This window comes from Carettochelys insculpta, chromosome 5, assembly GCF_033958435.1.
Source record: "Carettochelys insculpta isolate YL-2023 chromosome 5, ASM3395843v1, whole genome shotgun sequence".
In the NCBI taxonomy this organism is placed as follows: domain Eukaryota; kingdom Metazoa; phylum Chordata; order Testudines; family Carettochelyidae; genus Carettochelys; species Carettochelys insculpta.
The window spans coordinates 99,432,179-99,452,705 of record NC_134141.1 but is presented as its reverse complement, the minus strand read 5'-3'; the positions used below and the strand labels follow the sequence as shown (position 1 = coordinate 99,452,705).

Sequence of the window (20,527 nt, the reverse complement as noted above, 5' to 3'; positions counted from 1 at the left end):
AGAGCTGAAGCCTAAGTTAAGACTATCCATCCATTCTTGTCTGCTCTGGAAGCAGCCTTTTCAGTGCCACCACTAATCTGCTCTGTGCTCAAGTTGTCTTCCTTAATTAAATGTTGTTCAGATCAGAAGGGTCATATAGTATATGGAACATGTAGCTGGATTATCCATAAAACCAATGGTCAGAATGATTAGCTTTTCTTTGATCTCTTCCATACATCAAGATTGCAACATGTGGGTAATGTCTACTGAATGATTTAAGAGTTTGCAAATCATTGTGCTATTCTGAATAGTCATGGGGAGGGGAGATAAAGAAAGGGTTCTCTTTTCCTACTACCTTCTTCTGAACAGGGAAAGTATTTGACTCCAACACCCATGGGTCTTCCAAGATCTGCTGAAGGCTCGAGTTGCCTGCACAGAGAGCACTATATCTCTACACTAATTCCCATACTTCTTCCCAATTAGAAGCATGGTTTCTCTGGAGCTCTATTTCTGTGGTGTCCCTACCAACTGCAGGTACAGCAACCAGACTCTGAATGATTCCATTTGTGATAAGGAAACCTGCATAATTCCCATCACTACAGGCTTTGAAGAACAGGTTTGACAAACAACTGTCAGACACCATTCTGGAAGCAAACTCTCCACTAAGGTTTATTACGAGGATGTGTCAGTACTTAAATGACTGCTGTAAATGATAAATTAATGTCAGATTTTAGAAACAGTTTGTGAGCAGCAGAGTATGAAAGGAACCCACCTTGCAAGCTGCTGAACACCTCACTGACCACCCATTGCACTCCCATTAAAGTACTGTTTTTTTTTCCTCTTGGTTTCACTACCGTAAGCATCTGAAATTACATACACTAAGAGCAACCATCAGTCCTTTCTGGATCTGTGTAAGGTCAGGTTGTGAGGAAAGCAGAGAGCTGCTGAAAATCTCCTTTCCTTCAAAGGGAGAAGAGCAAACTCCACTGACAAGCTCCTGTCTCTTTCAGGGCCAGGTTAGGGAAAATGGAAATCATTCCCCTTCCAGTTCACCCTCAAGAATAGTGAGACATGAGGAAGGAAGCATGAAACAGAATTGGAGAGAAGAATGGGATGAAGGTGAATGAAACAAAAGGGTATGAATGAATCTTGTTAGAAGAGTGAGACACTGGGGTTGTTAGGGGGAGAATAAATAGGGAGAAGGTGTAAACAGGCATAGGTGGGAAAAATATGAGTCATGGGGAAAGATGGGCTGTATAAGATGAGAAAGAAATTAGGGTAATGGAGGAAGCAAAAAGAAGCAATTACTAAAAGAAGGAAAATATAGTAGGGTTACTGGAATCAGAAAGTTTAATGTTAAGATGTAGTGTCAGCACAAAGTCTGATTTGTGACTTGATCCGCCACTGCTGTTCACAGCACCCATTGTAGTAGAAACTATGGAAATATGATTCTGAGGCATGGTATCACTAATGTAGCCCTTTGCAGTGTCTATAATACGGAAATTGGCCTTTGGCTAAATGTCTGTGGTGCCACTGTTGTAAAGTAGTTCTGTATGTCTGTGCCAGGACAGTAATACTTCTTTTGCCTTAGTTTATATGAGATGGTCCTTCCTGTTACATTTTTGGAAGGAGCGCAGGAGGTTTGTGCATCTTCAAGAGCTACCACAAGTCACCTACAGTTGTACATCCTGCTTGGCTGCACTCAATTTCTGACTTTCAGGACTCTAGAATTCATACATTGTGTGCACAAAAAGGGGGCAACAGCTTAAAGGCTTTTATTGCATATTTCAGTTTTGGTTCAGGAATTGATTTAACTTCTCATTTGGCCTCTAATCAAAGATCTTTCCACTTCTCATTCTCATTAATTTGTTTTATTTATATTACAGTAGCTTTTAGTGCAGAGTTAGGCAATAAGCTAGATGTGGTTAGCCCCTGGCAGGCTGATGGCACTTTGTTCACATGCCAGTCCACAGATATGGCTGTGTGCAGCTCTTGTTGGCTGTGGATCACTGTATCAAAATCACCTTAGTCCTATGAGCTTATAGGATTTATTTAAGTATTTTGGAAATTTTCTGTTCAAATATTTTTATTTTAATTACAATGCAGAGGCTGTGTCTACACTTACCAAAAACTTCGAAATGGTCACGCTAATGGCCAGACTGAAGAATACTAATGAGGTGCTGAAATCCCCTTATTCCTACAAGCTGATAGGAATAAAGGGATTTTGATGTTGGTGGGGGTCCTTTTGAAAAGGACCCCCAGGTAGATGAGCCACGCAGGAGCAAAACGCGGCAATTTTGAAGTGCCACAGCTGGTGGCATGCTAATGAGGCACTGAATATGCATTTCAGCGCCTCATTAGTATTCTTTGATCTAGCCATTAGCATGCATCGTAATTAAAATAAAAATATTTGAATAGAAAATTTCCAAAATACTTAAATAAATTGTGTTCTCTTATTAACAGCACAATTAATTGCATGATTGATAATGACTAACTTTCAATTGCTTGACAGCCCTAGAAAAAAAATCAGAGGGGCCACTTTTGCCATCCTGTTCACAGTATCTTCCTGTGCCAGCAGATCATTTGGTGAAAGTACATGCTCAATGTAAGGGAGACTAAAAAGCTGCCATATTAGGCTTTTTGAATAGTAGCAGAGAGATCGCCATGTTAGTCTGTATTCCAACAAAACAAAGGAGTAGCAATGTAGCACTTTAAAGACTAATAAACTGATCTGTTCAGTGATGAGCTTTCGTGGGATAGACCCACTTCATCAGATCAATTTCATTTCCAGTAAAGACTGACATTTATAAGTATAGAGGATCAAAAAAAATTGCAATAAAAACTGACAAATCAAATAGGACTGAAGGAAAGAGGTTGGGGTGGGGGGATGTTAGTTGTCGTGTCTGAGATAAATATGAGCATCAAAGGAAGGGACCCCTCCTTTACCTACTCTACATCAATAAAAACAAAAAAGCAGTCATGTAACGCTTTAAAGACTAACAAAATAATTTATTAGGTGAGGAGCTTTTGTGGGACAGACCCCCTTCTTCAGATCATAGCCATGCCAGAACAGACTCAATATATAAAGCACCGAGGTCCAAAAATTGTTATCGAGGTTGACAAAGCAGAAAAATTGTTATCAAGGTTGGCAAATCACCTACATCAATGACATCTTTCTCATTTGGACCCATGGTAAAGAGACTCTGGAAGAATTCCAGAGAGATTTTAACAGCCTGTATCCTATCATCAATCTCAGTCTTGACTATTCCACACGAAAAATACATTTCCTAGATACCACAGTACAAATCACTGATGGCCACATCGACACCACTCTCTGCCAGAAACCCACTGACTGCTACACTTACCTAGCTGCCTCCAGCTTCCATCCAGCTCATACCACACAATCCATCATTTACAGTCAAGCCCTTAGACACAATCGCATCTGCTCTGACACTACTGACAGAGACTGAAAATTACAAGACCTCTACCAAGCATTTATAAAACTGAATTACCCACCAGGAGAAGGAAAATAAAATAAAATAAAAAAAAATTGACAAGTCCAGATGAATACCCAGAAAATCAAACACTTCAAGATAGGCCCAAGAAGATCAACAACAGACCACTTGTCATCACCTATAGCCCCCAACTCAACCCCCTGCAATGCATCATTAAAAACCTACAACCTATTCTGGATCAGGGTGCTACACTACAGAGGCTCTAGGTGACAGGCCTGTCCTTTCCTATAAACAACCTCCTAACCTGTGAGAGATTTTCATCAGCAATCACAGGCTACACCACTGTAATACTAATCCTGCAACTTTTCCTTGCAACAAACCCCACTGACAACTTTGTCCACATATTTATTATGGGGATACCATCACTGTACCTAACCATGTTAGTTACAAGATCAAAGGCACATTCTCGTGCACTTTCTGCAACATTATATATGCTATTATGTGCCAAAAATGCCTGGACACTATCTATATTGGACAGACTGGGCAAAACCTTTGCCAAAGAATAAATGGACACAGAGCAAATGTCAAGAAACTCCAAACATATAAGCCGATCAGTGAACACTTCAGTGGAGTGGGCCATTCTGTTAAAGACCTGAGAATTTGTGTCCTGGAACAAAAAGAATTAGAGTTCATATTCAAATTTGACACATTAACGTGGTATGAACAGAAACATCAACTACCTCATGCATTACAAGGAGAATTAATATCCCCCAACCTGCACCCCCTTCCTTCAATCCTATTTCATTTGTCAGTTTTTATTGCAATTTTTTTTGGGTCCTCAGTACTTATAATTGTCAGTCTGCATTGGCAACGAAATTGATCTGATGAAGTGGGTCTGTCCCATGAAAGCTCATCACCGAATAAATCATTTTGTTAGTCTTTAATGTGCTACATTTCTGCTGCTTTATATTAGGCTTTTGTTAGGTAGCTTTCTCATTCACTGGTCACATTGTTTTAACAGGCTTCCTTTTGGCCATCTCTTTATGCACCTTATCTCACACTGTTATAACTCCATTGACTTCAGCTGAATTACCTGATTTACACTTGAATGAAGAAAAAAATCTGCCTCACAGTTAATGTAGATCTGTTTCATTCACTGAAAGAGCTGGACTCAAAGCTAGTAGAAATGACATCCATTGAAAATTTCAGAATCAAGATCATTTCACTCTCAAATGATAACTTGCTTCCATCTTTCTCAGTTATCTGAGTTCATGTGGAACCTTAAATTATTTGTAAAGCTTTTGTTTCTAAGATTTTTATTATAACTTTGGTAGAATATGCAACATCACTCTGGCTACAGCATATAGTATGCAGAAAGAGCATCACTGTAACAATGAGTTAAGGTAAGAGGTCTCTTCTGCTTTTCTGAATTTTTTGAAAAACTAGGGTTGTTTGTTTTTAGCTCTACAATAGTGTCTCCTTGGTTTTACAACAGGTGCCTTGTTCAATACGTTCTTCTGAATTTGTGGGCTCAGAAATCCTAATAATGTTATGCTGGGTTCAACTGTCCATAGAGTAACTGCATTAGTGTCAGCAGATACTCTGGAGCCCTAACTGCCTCATTATCTGGAAATGTAAACTAAGTCACTGAGCTTGGCTCAGAATTAATAAACATACATTGATACAGACATTTATACTAGGTTTTCTACTTTGTTTGAGACCACGTGGTGAAATCATGGATCAAATGAATCACTGTGTTAGCTCCACAGAAGTCCGTGGACTGCTTTACAGCTTAAGTTTTTATTCACTATTGTCCAATCTATGAAATTTTATTGTGGCTGAACAGGGATGTCATTAATCATGTTAAGGGACATGATGGTGAAAAAAGGTTGGTCAGTGAAGAACAAGACAAATTCTGTACAGCGTCATGTCAGCTAACTATTTAAACTCTCACTGTGACTAAACCAATAGTTTAGCAGGAAGTGGGGAGGACAAGTGGCCTCTTACAGGGCTTTAATTACAGTTAGCAGATGTGACTAAAATATGTTTTATCTTGATTTGTGTTGAATGCTACCCTGCAGAGCATTGTGCATGGGAAGAAAGAAAAAATGCAGCAGAGACAGCATTGCACTACATAGCAATCCACTATTTGATCAAGAATGGACACTAATACCAAACAGAAATGGGCTAAAATTATCGAGTATAACTTTTGAATATACCTGAAGAGTCTCTTTATTACACTTTTTTGTCAAAGCTTGTATGGGCCAGTAAAGTCTCATTAAATTGTGTCAGTGAACACTATTATTGCTGACTGTACTGAGACACAGTAAAATCTTACGGGATAGTGTAGACTCTTCTGAATGACCACATCACTTAAAGTGTCATTGAAATGTTACTTGGAAGACTAGTTCTATTTGCTTAGTGGTGGAGATTCACAGCACAATATAGTATTTCTAGCAGCCTAGAACTATTTTGATTGTTGTTCAGCTGTATCTGTTCATTTTTCTCACTAATCTTTGTCTTCCCATTCATTTTTCCTTAAAACAAAAAAGCAGTAAAATAGCACTTTAAAGACTAACAAAATAATTTACTAGGTGAGCTTTCATGGGACAGACCCACTTCTTCCCACGAACACCTTATAAATTATTTTGTTAGTCTTTAAAAGGCTACTTTACTGCTTTTTTGCTTTGATAATATATAGACCAGCACAGCTTTCTCTCTGCTACTAATCATCATTTTTCCTTGTTTAATGAAATTGGAGCAAGGATAAATATGGACATTTGGCAAATGTAATTTTATGGCATTATTTTTCCTGTGTATTTACACTTTGAAACACATAAAGATCACATGTATTCTCATGTCAGAAATCAACAACATATGATTAATACAGATGTGTCTAATGAAAATACTCCAAAGTAATTGTGTTCAGTAATGAATAATCGATGATAAGTAGTTAAAGCTAGGTGAGGACTGAAACAACATCTTCTAAGAACATTCTTTTGAATTTTTAAACAAATTGTCTTTTGCTATGTTCACTCCCATTTGTTATGAATTATTTACCTAGCTCTTGGGATGATGGAGGGTAATTGGTTTTGTAGGCATGGAGTGAGATTGTGCCAGTCCTTCTGAATTGTGTTATATTGGTTATTTACTTTTATTACAGTAGCACATGGAGGATTCAGTCTGGACTTCCTGGTGCTACAACACCAGGTGGTACAACAAAGTAAAAAATGCCTCCCCTGAATAGCTTACTATCTAGAAACAGAATAGTCAAACAATGATAGAAAAGGGATATGATACCTACGCAGTATAATCAAAATAGAGATATAAAAAGTTAACTGATTACATGGTAAGTGTTAAGCTTGCCAGAATGCTTACCAGGTAACTGGTTGGATGGCCAGCATGCCAGACTGGAGCAGTTCTGGTTGTGATGGGCTGGCCAGCTCTTCCTTGGCGGTGTGGGACTGGCAAGACCCTGTCTCTGGCCATGTTGGGGTGGCTAAATCAGAGATGGGTGACCAATTTAATGTTAGTTCCCTAAGGCAGTGGCTCCTATCCTTTTCAGTAATATGGCACACTTTGAGACAAACAATTCCATTGCACACTTTTTTTTCAGCTGAATCAATTGCTCATAAACTTTAGATAGACTATGGTTACAGTCTTACTAGAGAGGTTTGCAACTTACAAGTGCATATACAGTGGTTCCCAACCTTTTAAGTAGCGTGCACCCCCAATCACCCCTAAACTGTCTGCAGACCCCCATCAAAGCCAATTTTAGCTGCTATGTACACTTCATTAAAAGAAAAAGAAACCACAATATAGATTTTCAGAACACGTTATTGGAAACATTAATTTAAAAAATAATTGATAGTAGCTTTATAATTTATTTAAAACATATTTCCTATGATCTTTTTATTTTCCAGACTGCCACAGATCCCAGGCTGGCGTACAACAAACTAAACAAGGATCAAATACATTAATGTTTCAAATCCACCACGGAATACACCATCTTAGACAGTGAGCACAGACACACTTTCAACATCTGCTCAATTCCAGGCTAGGGATGTTGAGTAAACAAGTAACCACTCAAAACAGGCTCTTCTCCCTACCAGCCCATTGAACCCAGGGCATAGCATTTAAACTGTGTCCCAGCTCTAACAGGCTCCTTCCCTCCCCCTTGCCATAGAAGGGAGTGGGAGTGGACTACCTGCCAGCCATTTCAGGCCAGGAAGGAGCGTTTCAGCTGCCTTTCTGTGAATAGGGTCCCATGGGGCTGGCATTTCCCCTCAGTGACTCTACACAGAGCCATCATCGGGAGAGGGAATTGACAAACCCTGTGCTAGCTGGGACTCAGACAGCCTTCCTGCTGGAACCCCATGGGGTGCTAAGTTGTCAATTTCCCTTTCCCCCAGTGGCTCTGGGGGGAAAAGAACCACTGCCAGGGAAAATTGACAAAATTTCAGGGTATATGTGGACAGTTCCCAGGGCACACCAGTATGCTACAGCACACTGGTTGGAAATCACTGTCCTAGGGCAGATATGTGTATAAAAATAACCCCTACACTCTTCCTCCCACAATAAATGAGAGGGACTCATAGGAGATGAGTTCACTGGTCAAGTAGTAAAGGGCAAGGGAGACAGCTTGACGGGGTGAGAGAAATGGCAAGGAAGAACAGAACCAGGGTCCCAACAGAAGAAAGTAGTCTGACTCCACTGGCCCGGTGCCATGTCACAGGCCCACCAAAGTGGGTTTCCCCTGCAGAGTCAGGTTCAGGTGGGATGGGGACCAAGGGGTCCAGCAGGGCTTCTCCTCCACCTTTGTGCTGCTTGCCTGTGCCCTGAGAAAGCCAAAGGGATCTGCTCACTGCCATAGCTGCGGGCCAGAGGGGCCTCTTGTCCCAGACTGGCGAGTCTACAAAAAGGTCCCTGTGCTTGGCTAGGGAAGGGAAAGGGCCCTGGCTGGACTTGTCCTCTCCTCCCACGCTCCTGCTGGGTGGTGGTGGGGGACATGGGAGTATATTTGCTCCTGTTCCTCCCGCCAGCTGCCATGACTGTCCCTGTTGGCTGAGGGAACCCAACTGCCCCCTGCTGGGGCTATGAAGCTCTGCTGTCCCCTTCTGATCCTGCTCCGTTCTTTACCCTTTCATTGCTTTATACGCATTGTCGCTCCCCCGGCTTCGTGCCTGGCGGGGCCAGAAATGTCGCTCGCGGTGCCGGCTTCCCACCGCGTGTCCCAGGGGCACTGCCCGCCCTTCCACCCGTGCCCAGCTCCCGCCGGCCCGGCCCGGATCGGGGGCCCTGTGCTTTGCGCCGCGTAGCGGGGGCGCTGCTATTGGGCGCCAGTCCCCGCTGCGCCAGAGGGAAGCCGCGGGAGGGAGGCTGGGGGCGGCTGTCTCCATTGCACATGCTGCTCGCCTGCTGCCAGCCTCGGCCCGCTCTGGGCAGCAGCTGCCTCCCCTCCACCTCCGCCGGGAGCCTGGGCGCTGGGCGGCGCCGCCGGCTGGTTTGACGCCCGCCGCGAAGAGAAGCCGGCAGCAGCTGCAGAGCAAAGGACGTGTGGCAGGCGGAGTGTCTGTCTGGGGCTGGGAGCAGCAGCGAGGGGAGGGTCTGCGGCTTGGCGTAGCTGCAGCAGCAGCAGCAGCAGCAGCAGCTTCGGCCTCTCCGGGAGCAGCCGTGCGCGCGCCTCTCTGCCGCTCGCTGAGCTGCTCCCGCCGCCGCCGCGGGTGATTGTTGTTGTTGCTGTTTGCTCGCCGGCCCTGCCAGCCCAGCGCGGCCGGGGGTGCGGGGGGCAGGAGTGTGTGGAGAGGCTTCCGTGTCAGCCCCGCCGCCACCAGCAACCTCCTCAGCTGACTCTGTTGTCAGGGAAGGAGGAAATTGCCATCCAGCAGCGGCTGCAACATCTGGGCGGTCACATCTGGGCATGCAACATCGGCTTCCTTCTTCTCCGCCCGAGTGGGTCAGCACTTCGGGGGTGGAAATACTTCAGCCATCGAGCCAGAGGGTCCATCTTCTAACTGCATATTGAAACTGGCAGAGCGGGGGGTGAGGTGGGGATAAAGGCAGCTTTTTTCCCCCCCTTGGGATTTATTTCATGGGGATGTGTTCAAGACAAGAGAGGATTCAGAAGGATATTGACACTGTGATCCAAAAGTGCAAGGTGGAGAAGGACTGCCTGTTTGCAGGTGAGTTCTCCGTACCAGCTGCCACTCTCTTCCCCTCCCTCTCTGCCTGCTTCCTGCTTCCCAGCGCGACATGTTTGGTCGGGGCTTCGCTTGTCCCATTTCGGTTCTCATTTTGCAACAGTTACAGTGGCGGTCGCTGCCCCTTAAGTCTTTGTGTGTATGTGTGTGTGTCTGTCTTCCCCGTTCTCCCTCAACACACACACACACACACACACACACACACGAGAGAAGGCAGACCAGGTACTGTATGAGAGCCCAGCTACAGAAGTGGAATGCATAAGCACAGGGAGCAAATGCAATACACACGCAGAGAAACGTGTCTCCGCTAGGCATTTGCCGCCGATCACAAGGAGCCCCTCAACCCACGGTCGTTTTTCATGCGATCAGCAAGACTTTCGGCTTGTTTTGCGCAGGTTGCCGGTGGTGGGTGGAATACAGCTCGGATTGGTGCTACTCAGATTAGGTCGGTGCCGTTTGGGGCTGCTTAGCTCTTGCTGCATGGGAAATTAGATTTTTTTTGGTCATCTCGTTCCTAAATGCATTAATCCAGAGGCGAAATATTAGTAGGTCATAAACGAGGTCTTTCCGGGCTAAGCCCCGGTGTTTTCGTGCTGCTTTATGGTGATCACTGTTGAGCAATATTTGGTTTGCCTGAGCTTCCTGGCTTGTCGCTGCCTGTTGCCTTCACTGACAATGGAAATTCCTGCCGTTGCCATAGCACCAGGGCACTTGTTGCAAATGGGAGGGAGATTTCCTGCTGCAGGCTGCTCTGATGCATTCTGATTCCCCCCAGCTCTAGCAGTATGAGAGCGAGTGGGATATCAGATATTTTAGACGAACCCAAAGGATTTGAAATGATCATTTGTAATAATGCAACCCTTTATATTTTAGATTTCAGGTACTCTGACTCCACCTTTACCTTCACCTATATTGGAGGCTCCAAAAGGTACTTCTTAGTAATAACTAGTTAGTTTCATTTCTCATTCACTCATTCTCCTACATTCTTAGTTGTTGGATAATGTTTTTTTTTCTTTTCCAATGAAAACAAATGATTAACTCCAAAGGGACATGAATAACAAGCCAGAGAGTGTATTGAGTCTGAGCAGGTGATCTGTGAGGTGATCCCATTCATCAGAGATTCATTCATCACAGTTTTGCTCAGTGTAATGTATCTGTCTTGATATTCAGTTTACAAAGATGTGCAAAATTATTTTCTGGTGTAAATGGAATAGAAAAACAAAATAATGAAATGCAAGATGTTAGTATTTTTTTGGAAAAAAAACTGGTTATAAGATAGATGGAGAAGAACAGGCCACATTTTAGTCTGTTACACCAGTGTAACACACAGAGAGCAGCATTTGCTCCTAAGAGAGACGAAATATATTTCAGTAGACTAAATATTGCTTGTGTGTGCGTACTTTAATTTATTCCCAAATTGGGGTGTACATGTAAATGCATACTCACATTTATTATTTGAATAGGGGATTGCAATTTCTTTGGTTGCATTTCATAACTTGATTGTATCTTTAGCCTGGATTCCGCATAATTTTATGTTTTAAAGTATCAGAGGGATAGCTGTGTTAGTCTGTATCCACAAAAGCAATGAGAAGTCCTGTGGCACCTTATAGACTAACAGATTTATTGGAGCATAAGCTTTCATGGGCAAACATCCACTTTGTCAGATGCAAGAAAATAGAAAAGCACACAGAAAATGTGAAAGGATGTCTGACATGCATCTGACGAAGTAGATCTTTGCCCATGATAGCTTATGTTCTGGTAAGTCTGTTCGTCTATAAGGTGCCACAGGACTTCTCGTTGTTCTCTGTTTTCAGTGGAACTCAGATATTTTTTTAAAATGCTTGTTGGGGAATGACTTTTTTTCCCCAGTCACTTCTGTAGTTTCTGAATTGGCATTGCACTTGTTTTCATCTTAAACTAAATAATAAGGTATGATAACATACAGCTAGATATATTACAATTCAACTAGTATTTTTTATAATGCTGATGTAATCAATATTCATTCTTAAGCATTTTTTCCTTTTTATTAATGATAAAAGTCAAATTCCTATGACAATTATGGTCGGAGTGTCGGTAGTTACATAATGACAACAGACATTGATATTCAAAAAAGTAAAGCCCTTATAAACCTTAAAACACAAACTGTCAATATCACACATGAAAATATACAAAGTATTCTTAAATCAAACTCTATAATAAATTCTCAAGCAGAATATTACTTACTTTGATCTATCTATCTAGCTACATACATACACATTTCATTTATTGCCTATGAAAATATTTTTCATGGGTTTGTGTGTATGGTGGTTAAATTGACATTTACTGACATTTACTGATATAATTTTAATCCTTATCTAGATTAATCCAGGAATTAAATATAACCTATCACGTTTAAAAGGAGGTCTCTTGATATAGGTAGCATCAACAGTTTGTTATTTGCTTATCTTTGGTGCTTACTTTTTCAGGCCACCTCAGTTTAAAAGAGGAGTTACAGGCCTGTTTTCAGCAAGATGATCTTTGCAGGTGGATATCTGTACCTGAACAAAGTGCCCTTGGCACTAGTGAAGTTCTGTACAGTTTCATGGATCCACCTGCACTGGTCAGTTTGTAGGATCAGGACCATAACTGGTCTATGGGTTTGTAATTGTTCCAGAAAATATTTTTAGCACATTAATGGCCTGCTAACACTCCTGTTGAAGGGGGTGGCAAAACTGTTACTGTCCTTAGGGGAGCGTAGTCGTTTGCTTAGTGGTTTAGAATAAGAGTGATTCTCAGGCTGCATAAGACCCAAAGGAAGGGGTTTGTAAAATTTCATTTAGTATTAAACAAAGTTTTTATAAAATGTAATATGAGTAATTAAATTATTATTATTTATGTAAAGGATACAATAGTTTGTATTTAGACATTACTGTGTAGTGTTTGCAATCCAGATGTTTTAGCATGGAACCCTAGAACTGAAACAGAGTGCTGTTTCCAATGTCCATATTGAGTGAAGTAAACGAGTAACAGAGCATGACTGGGGGAAAGAAAACTGTATTTTTAAAAACATGCTTTCACTTTTACTAATCAGAGGCATAGCATGAGTGCCTAAATCTGGAATTCACAACATGTAGGCTAACATATCACACGTGGTGTCTTATTGGACTGACCACCAAGAGGCAGTTCAGGATCTGGAAAATTCAAATTGAATTTAAAATCTCATGTTATATGTTGAGAAGGGGATATAAATAGATTTTCATAGTGCTTGCTCAAATTTTGCATGCCTGCTGACATTTAAAGGACAATTTAAAATAATCAGTAGATTAAAATAAGGGATTAGCACTGATTTCTCATGTTTCCTGTTTTTTTCAATCTTTCCTAATATCTGTATCTGTATTAATATCTGTAGTGAATAGCGGGGAACTAGTATTTTAGTTTGCTGCTTGTCTTCTTTTTTTATAAAGTCTAAAGCATTAAGGGCCAGTTCTGATTTCCCCATGTCAAAGTTGCATGAATGAGCTTCTTACAAGATAACTGAGCATAGCTGCAAAAGATGTAATACTTTCACACATAATCCAAAGTCAGCTTCTATGCATTCCCTATTTGGATGTGTATTTTCTCCAAGTTTTAACTGCTGTTATCAGGCATTTCCTTCCCTGAGCTTGTCCACCAGCCCCATAGCTGTCCAGAACACAGCAGCTGTAGATTCCTTGCCTCCCACTGGCAATTTCTTTTGTGGTTTGGGAACTGTGGGAAGGAACGACTCCTAACTGACAAAACTTTTATTCGTTTGTGGCACATAGAAGTTAGTAGAATAAAGTCATACTCTGGATATCACCTCAAATATTTACAGATGTTTGATTTTATATCTGCCATGCTGGCACTGCTGCATGCTCTCAAGAAATGGGACAAGTGAGCTACTTTGGACCTCTGTTTACTGAGAAATAAATTTTAGTGGCTAAAAGGATGGATCAGTTGGTAAGGGAGATTACAAGATGCTATCTGTGGCCACATTCTGTAATTCTTCTGCTTTAGTGCTTTATTTCCCTTAGCTATGTTCTTTTGGAGCCCTGGAAATTACAAGTTGGTGCGTAGTATGGTTTTACTTTGTCTGCAGTGCAAGAGCGAAATATATGAAACATGAAAATGTTTTATCTCTGATGCTAAGAGTATTTTTTGTTCAACTGATCTATGATCTTTTTCTAGGACTGCCTACTCTTATGTAAAGGCTGGCTATGAAACCAGTGGGTTAAACAGACTGAGGGATTTCTTCTGTATATTGTTTGTGTCCATTAGGCATACTAAGTCTATTCACTGTATGTCCTAACTCAGAGACAGATTCTCTGCTGCCATAAATCAGTGTAATCCCATGAAAGTCAAAGTACATAGCTTCATGTTTAGCCTGAAGTACTGGCCCTTGATTATTCTGAAAACTCTTCTAAGTTTCACATTTGTGATTTTTTTTTCTCCCCAGGGAGAGATTCTCCCACTTTCACTACATTGTTCCCTTTCTTCTTGTACTTGCACTTTCCCATCACGTGTCTCTAATTCTCAGTGTGCTGCTTGAAAAATCCAGGTGGCACATGACTCATCTCGGGTCCTGTTCCTCATATCACTTACTCTGCTTTGACACTTATTTCAGATACAGAATCAGGCCCTATGTGCATGATTTTGCTACCATTCTACATAAGTGAAACAGGGAGGGATAGCTCAGTGGTTTGAGCATTGGCCTGCTAAACCCAGAGTTGTGAGCTCAATCTTGAGGAGGCCATTTAGGGACTGGGGCAAATAAATGTCAGGGGTGGTGCTTGGTCTTGCCAAGAAGGCAGGGGACTGGACTAGATGACCTCCTGAAGTCCCTTCCAGTTCTAGGAGATGTGTATCTCCAATTTTTTTATTTATTATTATATATTATATAAAGTTTTTACTGAACTCAGTGGGAGATACTTTTTGTATCTACATCAATTTCAGAATATGTCCCAATAAATTATGCTAAGATGGTATATTATTTACATCAGGGGTTTTCAGCCACGGTTACCTGTACTCCTGGTCATGTGCAGAGGTCATCTGGGGGTACGTCAACCTAGGTAGGCGACATCAAAGACTCTAGCACAGTCAGTACAAACTAAAATTTCACACAATGACTTATTTTTGCTGCTCTCCTTAATGTACTCTTAAATGTAAGTATAATATTTATATTCAGATTGATGTAGTTTCTAATTATCTTGTATGGTAAAAATGAGAAAATAGATAATTCTTCAATAATAGTTGCTTTGACACGTTTGTTTTTCTATGTCTGATTTTGTAAGCAGGTAGCTTTTAAGAGAGGTAAAACTTGGGGGGGTCACAAGATAAACTTTTAAATGGTGTGAGTAGGGGTGTGTTTATGCAGTAAAGTTATTTTGGAATAACAGCCACTATTCCAAAATAACTTTGTGAGCATCTACACAGCAAAATCGTTATTTTGAAATAGTGGACGGCTTATTTAAAGTTCTGTAACCCTCATCCTGCAAGTAATAGTGCCTATTCTGAAGTAGATATTTTGGAATAGGGTGTGTAAAGGCAGTGAATAGGGGCTATTTTGAAATAGGGGACCTCCAGCCCTACTCAGGGTGCCCTATCAATGTGGACACTCTATTTTGAAATAGTTGAGCACTATGTCGATGCACATTTTATTTGAAGATGTGTTATTTCAAAATGAGATAATCCAGAAAAGCTGTTCCAAAATAGCTTATTCCAAAATCCTGCTGCTCTATAGACATAGCCTAGTTTGGAAAAATTGAGAACCAGGGGCTTATATTTTTGAAAAAGCCAGGGCTTCGAAAAATCCTGTGGAACATCTATATACACACAATGCATTGTTTCAATATTAGAAGAATACAGAACTTTTTCTGGCAGCCCTCTTCCTCTCCCAGGTGAGGAAGAGCGCCTTTTTACAGAAGATTCTTTCAGAAAAAAACATATTTACATGTCTCGAGGGCTTTTTCGAAAGAGCCATTCCTTGTGGCACCGGATTTTTTGTTCCCTGGCCTGTTCTTTCGAAAGAGTGGAGGCTGTGTAGACACTCTCTATTGAAAGAGCAGATCGATTTTTTTGATCTGCTTTTTTGTGTGTGGATGTGATCTTCTGAAAGAAGATATTTCTGAAGAGATCTTCTGGAAGAACTTTTGAAGGACCGCTGTAGTATAGCCATAGCCCATGAGATTAGTCTGGGCATAAATATGACTACATTGGACTGGCCAGCAATTGAAAGAATTTTCTTGAAAGGTTATAAAGGGAAAAACATTTCTTTAAGAACAAGTGTATTTGAATTGCATGGATTATTATAAATAATGCTTTACCCGTGAAGCATGAGCAATCGTTTTGGTCTCTGCTTAAGCAGCACTTCATTTTTTAAAATTATTTTTAAATTATTAGTTTTTTTGACAGTCTTGGGGTGCTTGCTGGCTTCAAAATCCTGTAATTAGGAATTTATTAGTGATACCCATTTTTGCTGTATAATGTAGTCACTAAATACAAAGCACTTTTTATGACAATTTAATCATTTTTAATTTCATTTTTAGAAAGCCCTGGGCAAATTGGGAGCTATTTCTCACAAAGTGACATGCTCCTGCAGGTGCTGTGACTGTGCAAGATTTACCCTTATTTAACTGCTGCTGGCAGAATATTAGAAAGGGCTTGATTCTTTATGCTCTGTATTGCAAGAACTAACAGGGATGTTAAAATGACAACACATTAAGAATCTTTTTAAGAATCCCTTCTTATTTCTGTTGTCTTACCAGATGACTGTCTGATCCCTTTTGTGGTACGCTAGTTCTTCCAAAACTCAGCAAACTGAACAGAAGTGCTGATCTATCACCTTTGTAATGAATTCACATAATGAATGCTGTGATGTTTTCAGGGTATGAATATAATTTGACTTGGTTTGCATGAAAATGATGTCTGGTGGTCCAGGGAGAATATGCTTCTCTTTCTCGTGAGAAACAAGATTATTAAGTACTCTTCCCCTGGTATATGTGCATAACTCCCGTTGTAAATGACAATTGTGCATGAGTAGAACTGATGTTTAACGGAGGCATTTTTAAAGAAACAAGACATAAGTCTATGAAAACTAAATACATAGATGAAATTTCTCAGCAAAATTCTCCCTTCCAGTCTGCCTGGCGGCTCTTGCCTCTGATGTTCTGTCCTTCCTACATGAGCAGAATCATAATAACAATGGCAATTCCATGCATGCAGGGGAAGCTGAATTTCTGTCTGGAACTATCTAAGATCACTCAGATCTGAGGGCATAATTTTTCTCTCTAATCTTCCTTAAAGCTATCATACATTGTAAAATTCTCTTTAACTTTTTCCTCTGATTTTTGTATCATTATAGATTTTTGTGTGATGCTTCTTACTGTAATACTGAAGCTACTTCTCTTAAGTTGTTGAATTAATTCTCACCTCAGTGAGAGAAATATCATCTCTATTGTGGCATATAAAGAATAAGTGACTTCCCTAAGGTCACACAGGAAGCTTGTGGCAGAGCCACACATGAAACTTAGATGACTGACATCCCAGTCCAGGGTGTCAGCCACTAGACTTCTCATTTGAGAAACTTGAGACTAGTAGATGTGATTTTTTTCTCCCCCAACCTCCTTTTTTTTTTCCTGCTTTAATGGGACTGCTGGTTGGATTTTTAGATCTATTCAAAAGGTTTCTTAAATTAATTTACTATAGCTGTTCAGAGAATGGAAATTCTGCTTCATGAAGAATTTTAGAATTTTGAAGTTTGGCTCCTTTCCAGATTGTAATGGAAACCAAACATTTCCAAATTCTAGATGCAGTGATCTGCAAGCAGACCGACATTCTCTATGAAGGAAAATTTAGAATTTTGTTTTCGGGCACTTATAAAGTCTTGTTTTATTTTGACATTTGTATTATAATATATAATGCACAAAATAAAAATAATCCAAATGAGATCCTTTCTTCCTTGTTGGAACTTGCTTCCTGATTTTCTTCTTAAATGAAATTCTGGCAAAATCTATCTGATTCATGGTGAATCAGTTTTGATGGAATATGGTTCCATTCATATTTCACAGAATAGCTCTGGACTTTCCCATGATTTTAGCCAATGCATTGCATCAGAGATTTTAGTCGCCAGTGCTACTATGGTAATTTCACCTTTTTTTAAAAGGCAGCCTTGTCAGTGAGGAGAGTTGTAACGCAATTGTGTACAACACTGCTGAATGTTTGTGACAAGTTAGAAAGATGCTCTTGAATCCTCTGTTGGAGGCGCGCGTGTGTGTTATAATTCAAATCTCCTGCTTGTCACATGAGTGGTTCAGGCTGGTGATATAAAAATAAAGTGGGGAGAGGGAAGTAGCAGTGATTGCCCAGACGGAGTGGTGTCATTTCTGCTCCTAGATAGCTTGGAACTCACGGTTCTATGTGACTTGTTTTTATTTTGTAAATCCATGAAAGAATGTCTTCAGGTCAGGGAATTAAATTACTGCTGGTGAGAAAATTCTTCCTGCTGTTGATTCTCCCCACCTTCTTGTGGGTTCTACTGTCAGTACTTCTTATATATACTTTTCTCCCCAAAACCAGGATGGATTTAAATCACCCCCCCAAAAATAAAAAAAGTTGATTTAAATCAAGTTACCAAAAAAGCTTAGACTGGCAGTGCTTGGAGTGCACTTAATTTTTGCAAAAGCCCTATGTATTCCGTAGGTCTTTTTTTTATTTTTTTCTGAAAAAATATAGGAAGTGGTTCCCCTGGAAAAGCTGAGCCACGCTGAAGTAAAATAGAGAGCAGACTTCTGGCATTACCATTCTGGTCCGTGGCCACAACGTTCCAAATTAAGAAGTATGTACAGTAAATCCTCCATTTAAGGGACTAATGGGAGGGATGGGTGTCCTTTAAAGCCAAAAGTCCATTAGATAGAGCGTTTACTGCCTACCCACCCCTGCCAGGCTCTCTCATCCCCCCTCTCAAATGCCCATGTCTCACCAAAGGAGCCAGCACCGTTGGAGTAGCCACTGGAGCCTGCCACTGCAGTTGGAGCTGCCAACCCCACCACCGCGAGGCGGGGGGGGCCTACATGCTGCGACCTGCTCCTCCCAAGAGGGCTGGGGTGCATATGTGAGTGCTGTCTGCCCCGTACGTGCTGCACCCCAGTGGGAGGAGCCTGTGGCAGCTCTGGCAGCAGTCTAGGCCACCGTGGAGGGTTCATCTGTTGTGGACCTGCTAAGTTCCTTATTTTTTTTGGAGTGCGGTGGGGGGGCTTTAGGACTCGGGAGCAATGTTGGAGGGACTGGTGGATGTCAGTTGTGCACAAAGTCTGCTAAAGCAGGGTCTGTAAAATCGAGGGTTTACTGTCCTATGCACTATAAAATAAGAAATGATACTTGGTGGCAACTGACAACTCTAGATGTCTCCTACTGAAACTTTCTGTACTGTATAGTTGGGTGATATATTCTAAACTTAGTTACCTAATTAAACAAGCCATAAGGATGAGCTAAGGTAAACTTTTTCTACCAACATCCTACACAGGAAACAGTTTGGGAATTTACTTTTGAAGCCTCACTTATAGTAAAAGGCATAGAGAGAGTCTTGATGCATTGCAGAGTGAATTATTTAAGTTACTCAGCAGTTGATCCACTTAGCCATATCCACACAGTTTTCTCCCAATAAGCAGTTTTCTGTATGGTGTTTCATTCTTGCAGCTAGGCCTTGCATCTTCTGGCACTGCTTACACTTGACACATTTTCCTTTTTTTAAATCCAAGGAACAAATTTCTTCAAAATATTCCCAGGTTGGGTATCTCTTACGCTTAGAAGCCGTGACAGTTTTTCTGTGGCAGATGTATGTGTAATAGAGGAAGCCGTGTGTGTGCTGAATAATGTTCTTCCTTTTTCTTTCCAGTCCACTCTATTGTTCCTCTCTGCTCTCTCCAGCCTTTCTTATTTATGTCTCTCTGTCTTTAAGACAAGGTCTTAACTAACTCTTCTGCCATGCTTGGCTAAGGTCCATCACCACATAAACATGAACAAAAACAGTTGTGTCTAACTTGTGTCTTTCTTTGAACAATACCTTTTTTCTGATGATAAACAGAAATTGAAAACTCAGAACTTTTGAGAATCAAGAGCTCATAGTTAGGCTGGACAAACTAGAGCCATTAATTCATTTTTATGAGACTGTAAGTGTACGTATAGCATGTTTGTCATGAGATGCAATTGTACCTGTTATTTTGAATGAAAAATTTAGTATTTTATTAATGATTTAAAAATAAATATATCAGGTTTAAATTAAAAAAAATCCAACTTAAATAAGAAATCAGATATTTTTGATTTTAAAAAAAAATCACTGATTTTTATCAACCCTGCCCGCAAAGAATATATACCACAGTGAGAACGAATAAAACATAGATGCACACTTTATTCCACAATAAGCAGTAAATTGTACATCCCTTCTTTGTATGGGAGATAATCCTGCAATATGAGACAGCTGTCTGCGTAGGCTAGTTTAGATAAACAGTCAAGAGCGACAGATCTGTATTGATTTTTACTTTTGTGCAAAACTTCCAAGTACTGAAGTGGGAATTCTGCACAAGGAGTAGTGGCAGGATGCGACCCCATGACCAAGTCCCAATAAAAAATAGTTTTGCATATGGGTTTTAACTAGAGTTTACTTCATTTTTAAAATCTCCTTTTAAAGCAGAGCCTTTGTCCTCGTGCGGACAGCGTTATTCACCTGTATTTATTACTAATTACTATATGAATGATTACATATATGGGGTATTTTTAATGCATCCATCTGTTAGTACATACTTCTGTATAACATCTGACTGTTAGGTGCTTTTAGAATTCTTGCGGCCAGATTACTGTTCATGTATGGCCGCGTCTACAGTAGCAAGTTCTTTAAAAAGA

The 20,527-nt window shown here is 40.7% G+C and overlaps 1 protein-coding gene across 2 annotated transcripts in view; it reads left to right on the top strand.

Annotated features, from left to right (window-relative positions):
- The first annotated feature begins 9,358 nt into the window (after nt 1-9,358).
- The window catches only part of PARP8 (poly(ADP-ribose) polymerase family member 8), a 151,129-nt gene continuing 139,960 nt past the window's right edge, over nt 9,359-20,527 (top strand). For both annotated transcript variants that reach the window (XM_074994296.1, XM_074994295.1), the window contains exons 1-2: nt 9,359-9,616; nt 10,508-10,562. In XM_074994296.1, coding sequence (XP_074850397.1) covers nt 9,526-9,616; nt 10,508-10,562 — 146 coding nt within the window. In that variant the 5' untranslated portion in view covers nt 9,359-9,525. The remainder of the gene's footprint in view (nt 9,617-10,507; nt 10,563-20,527) is intronic.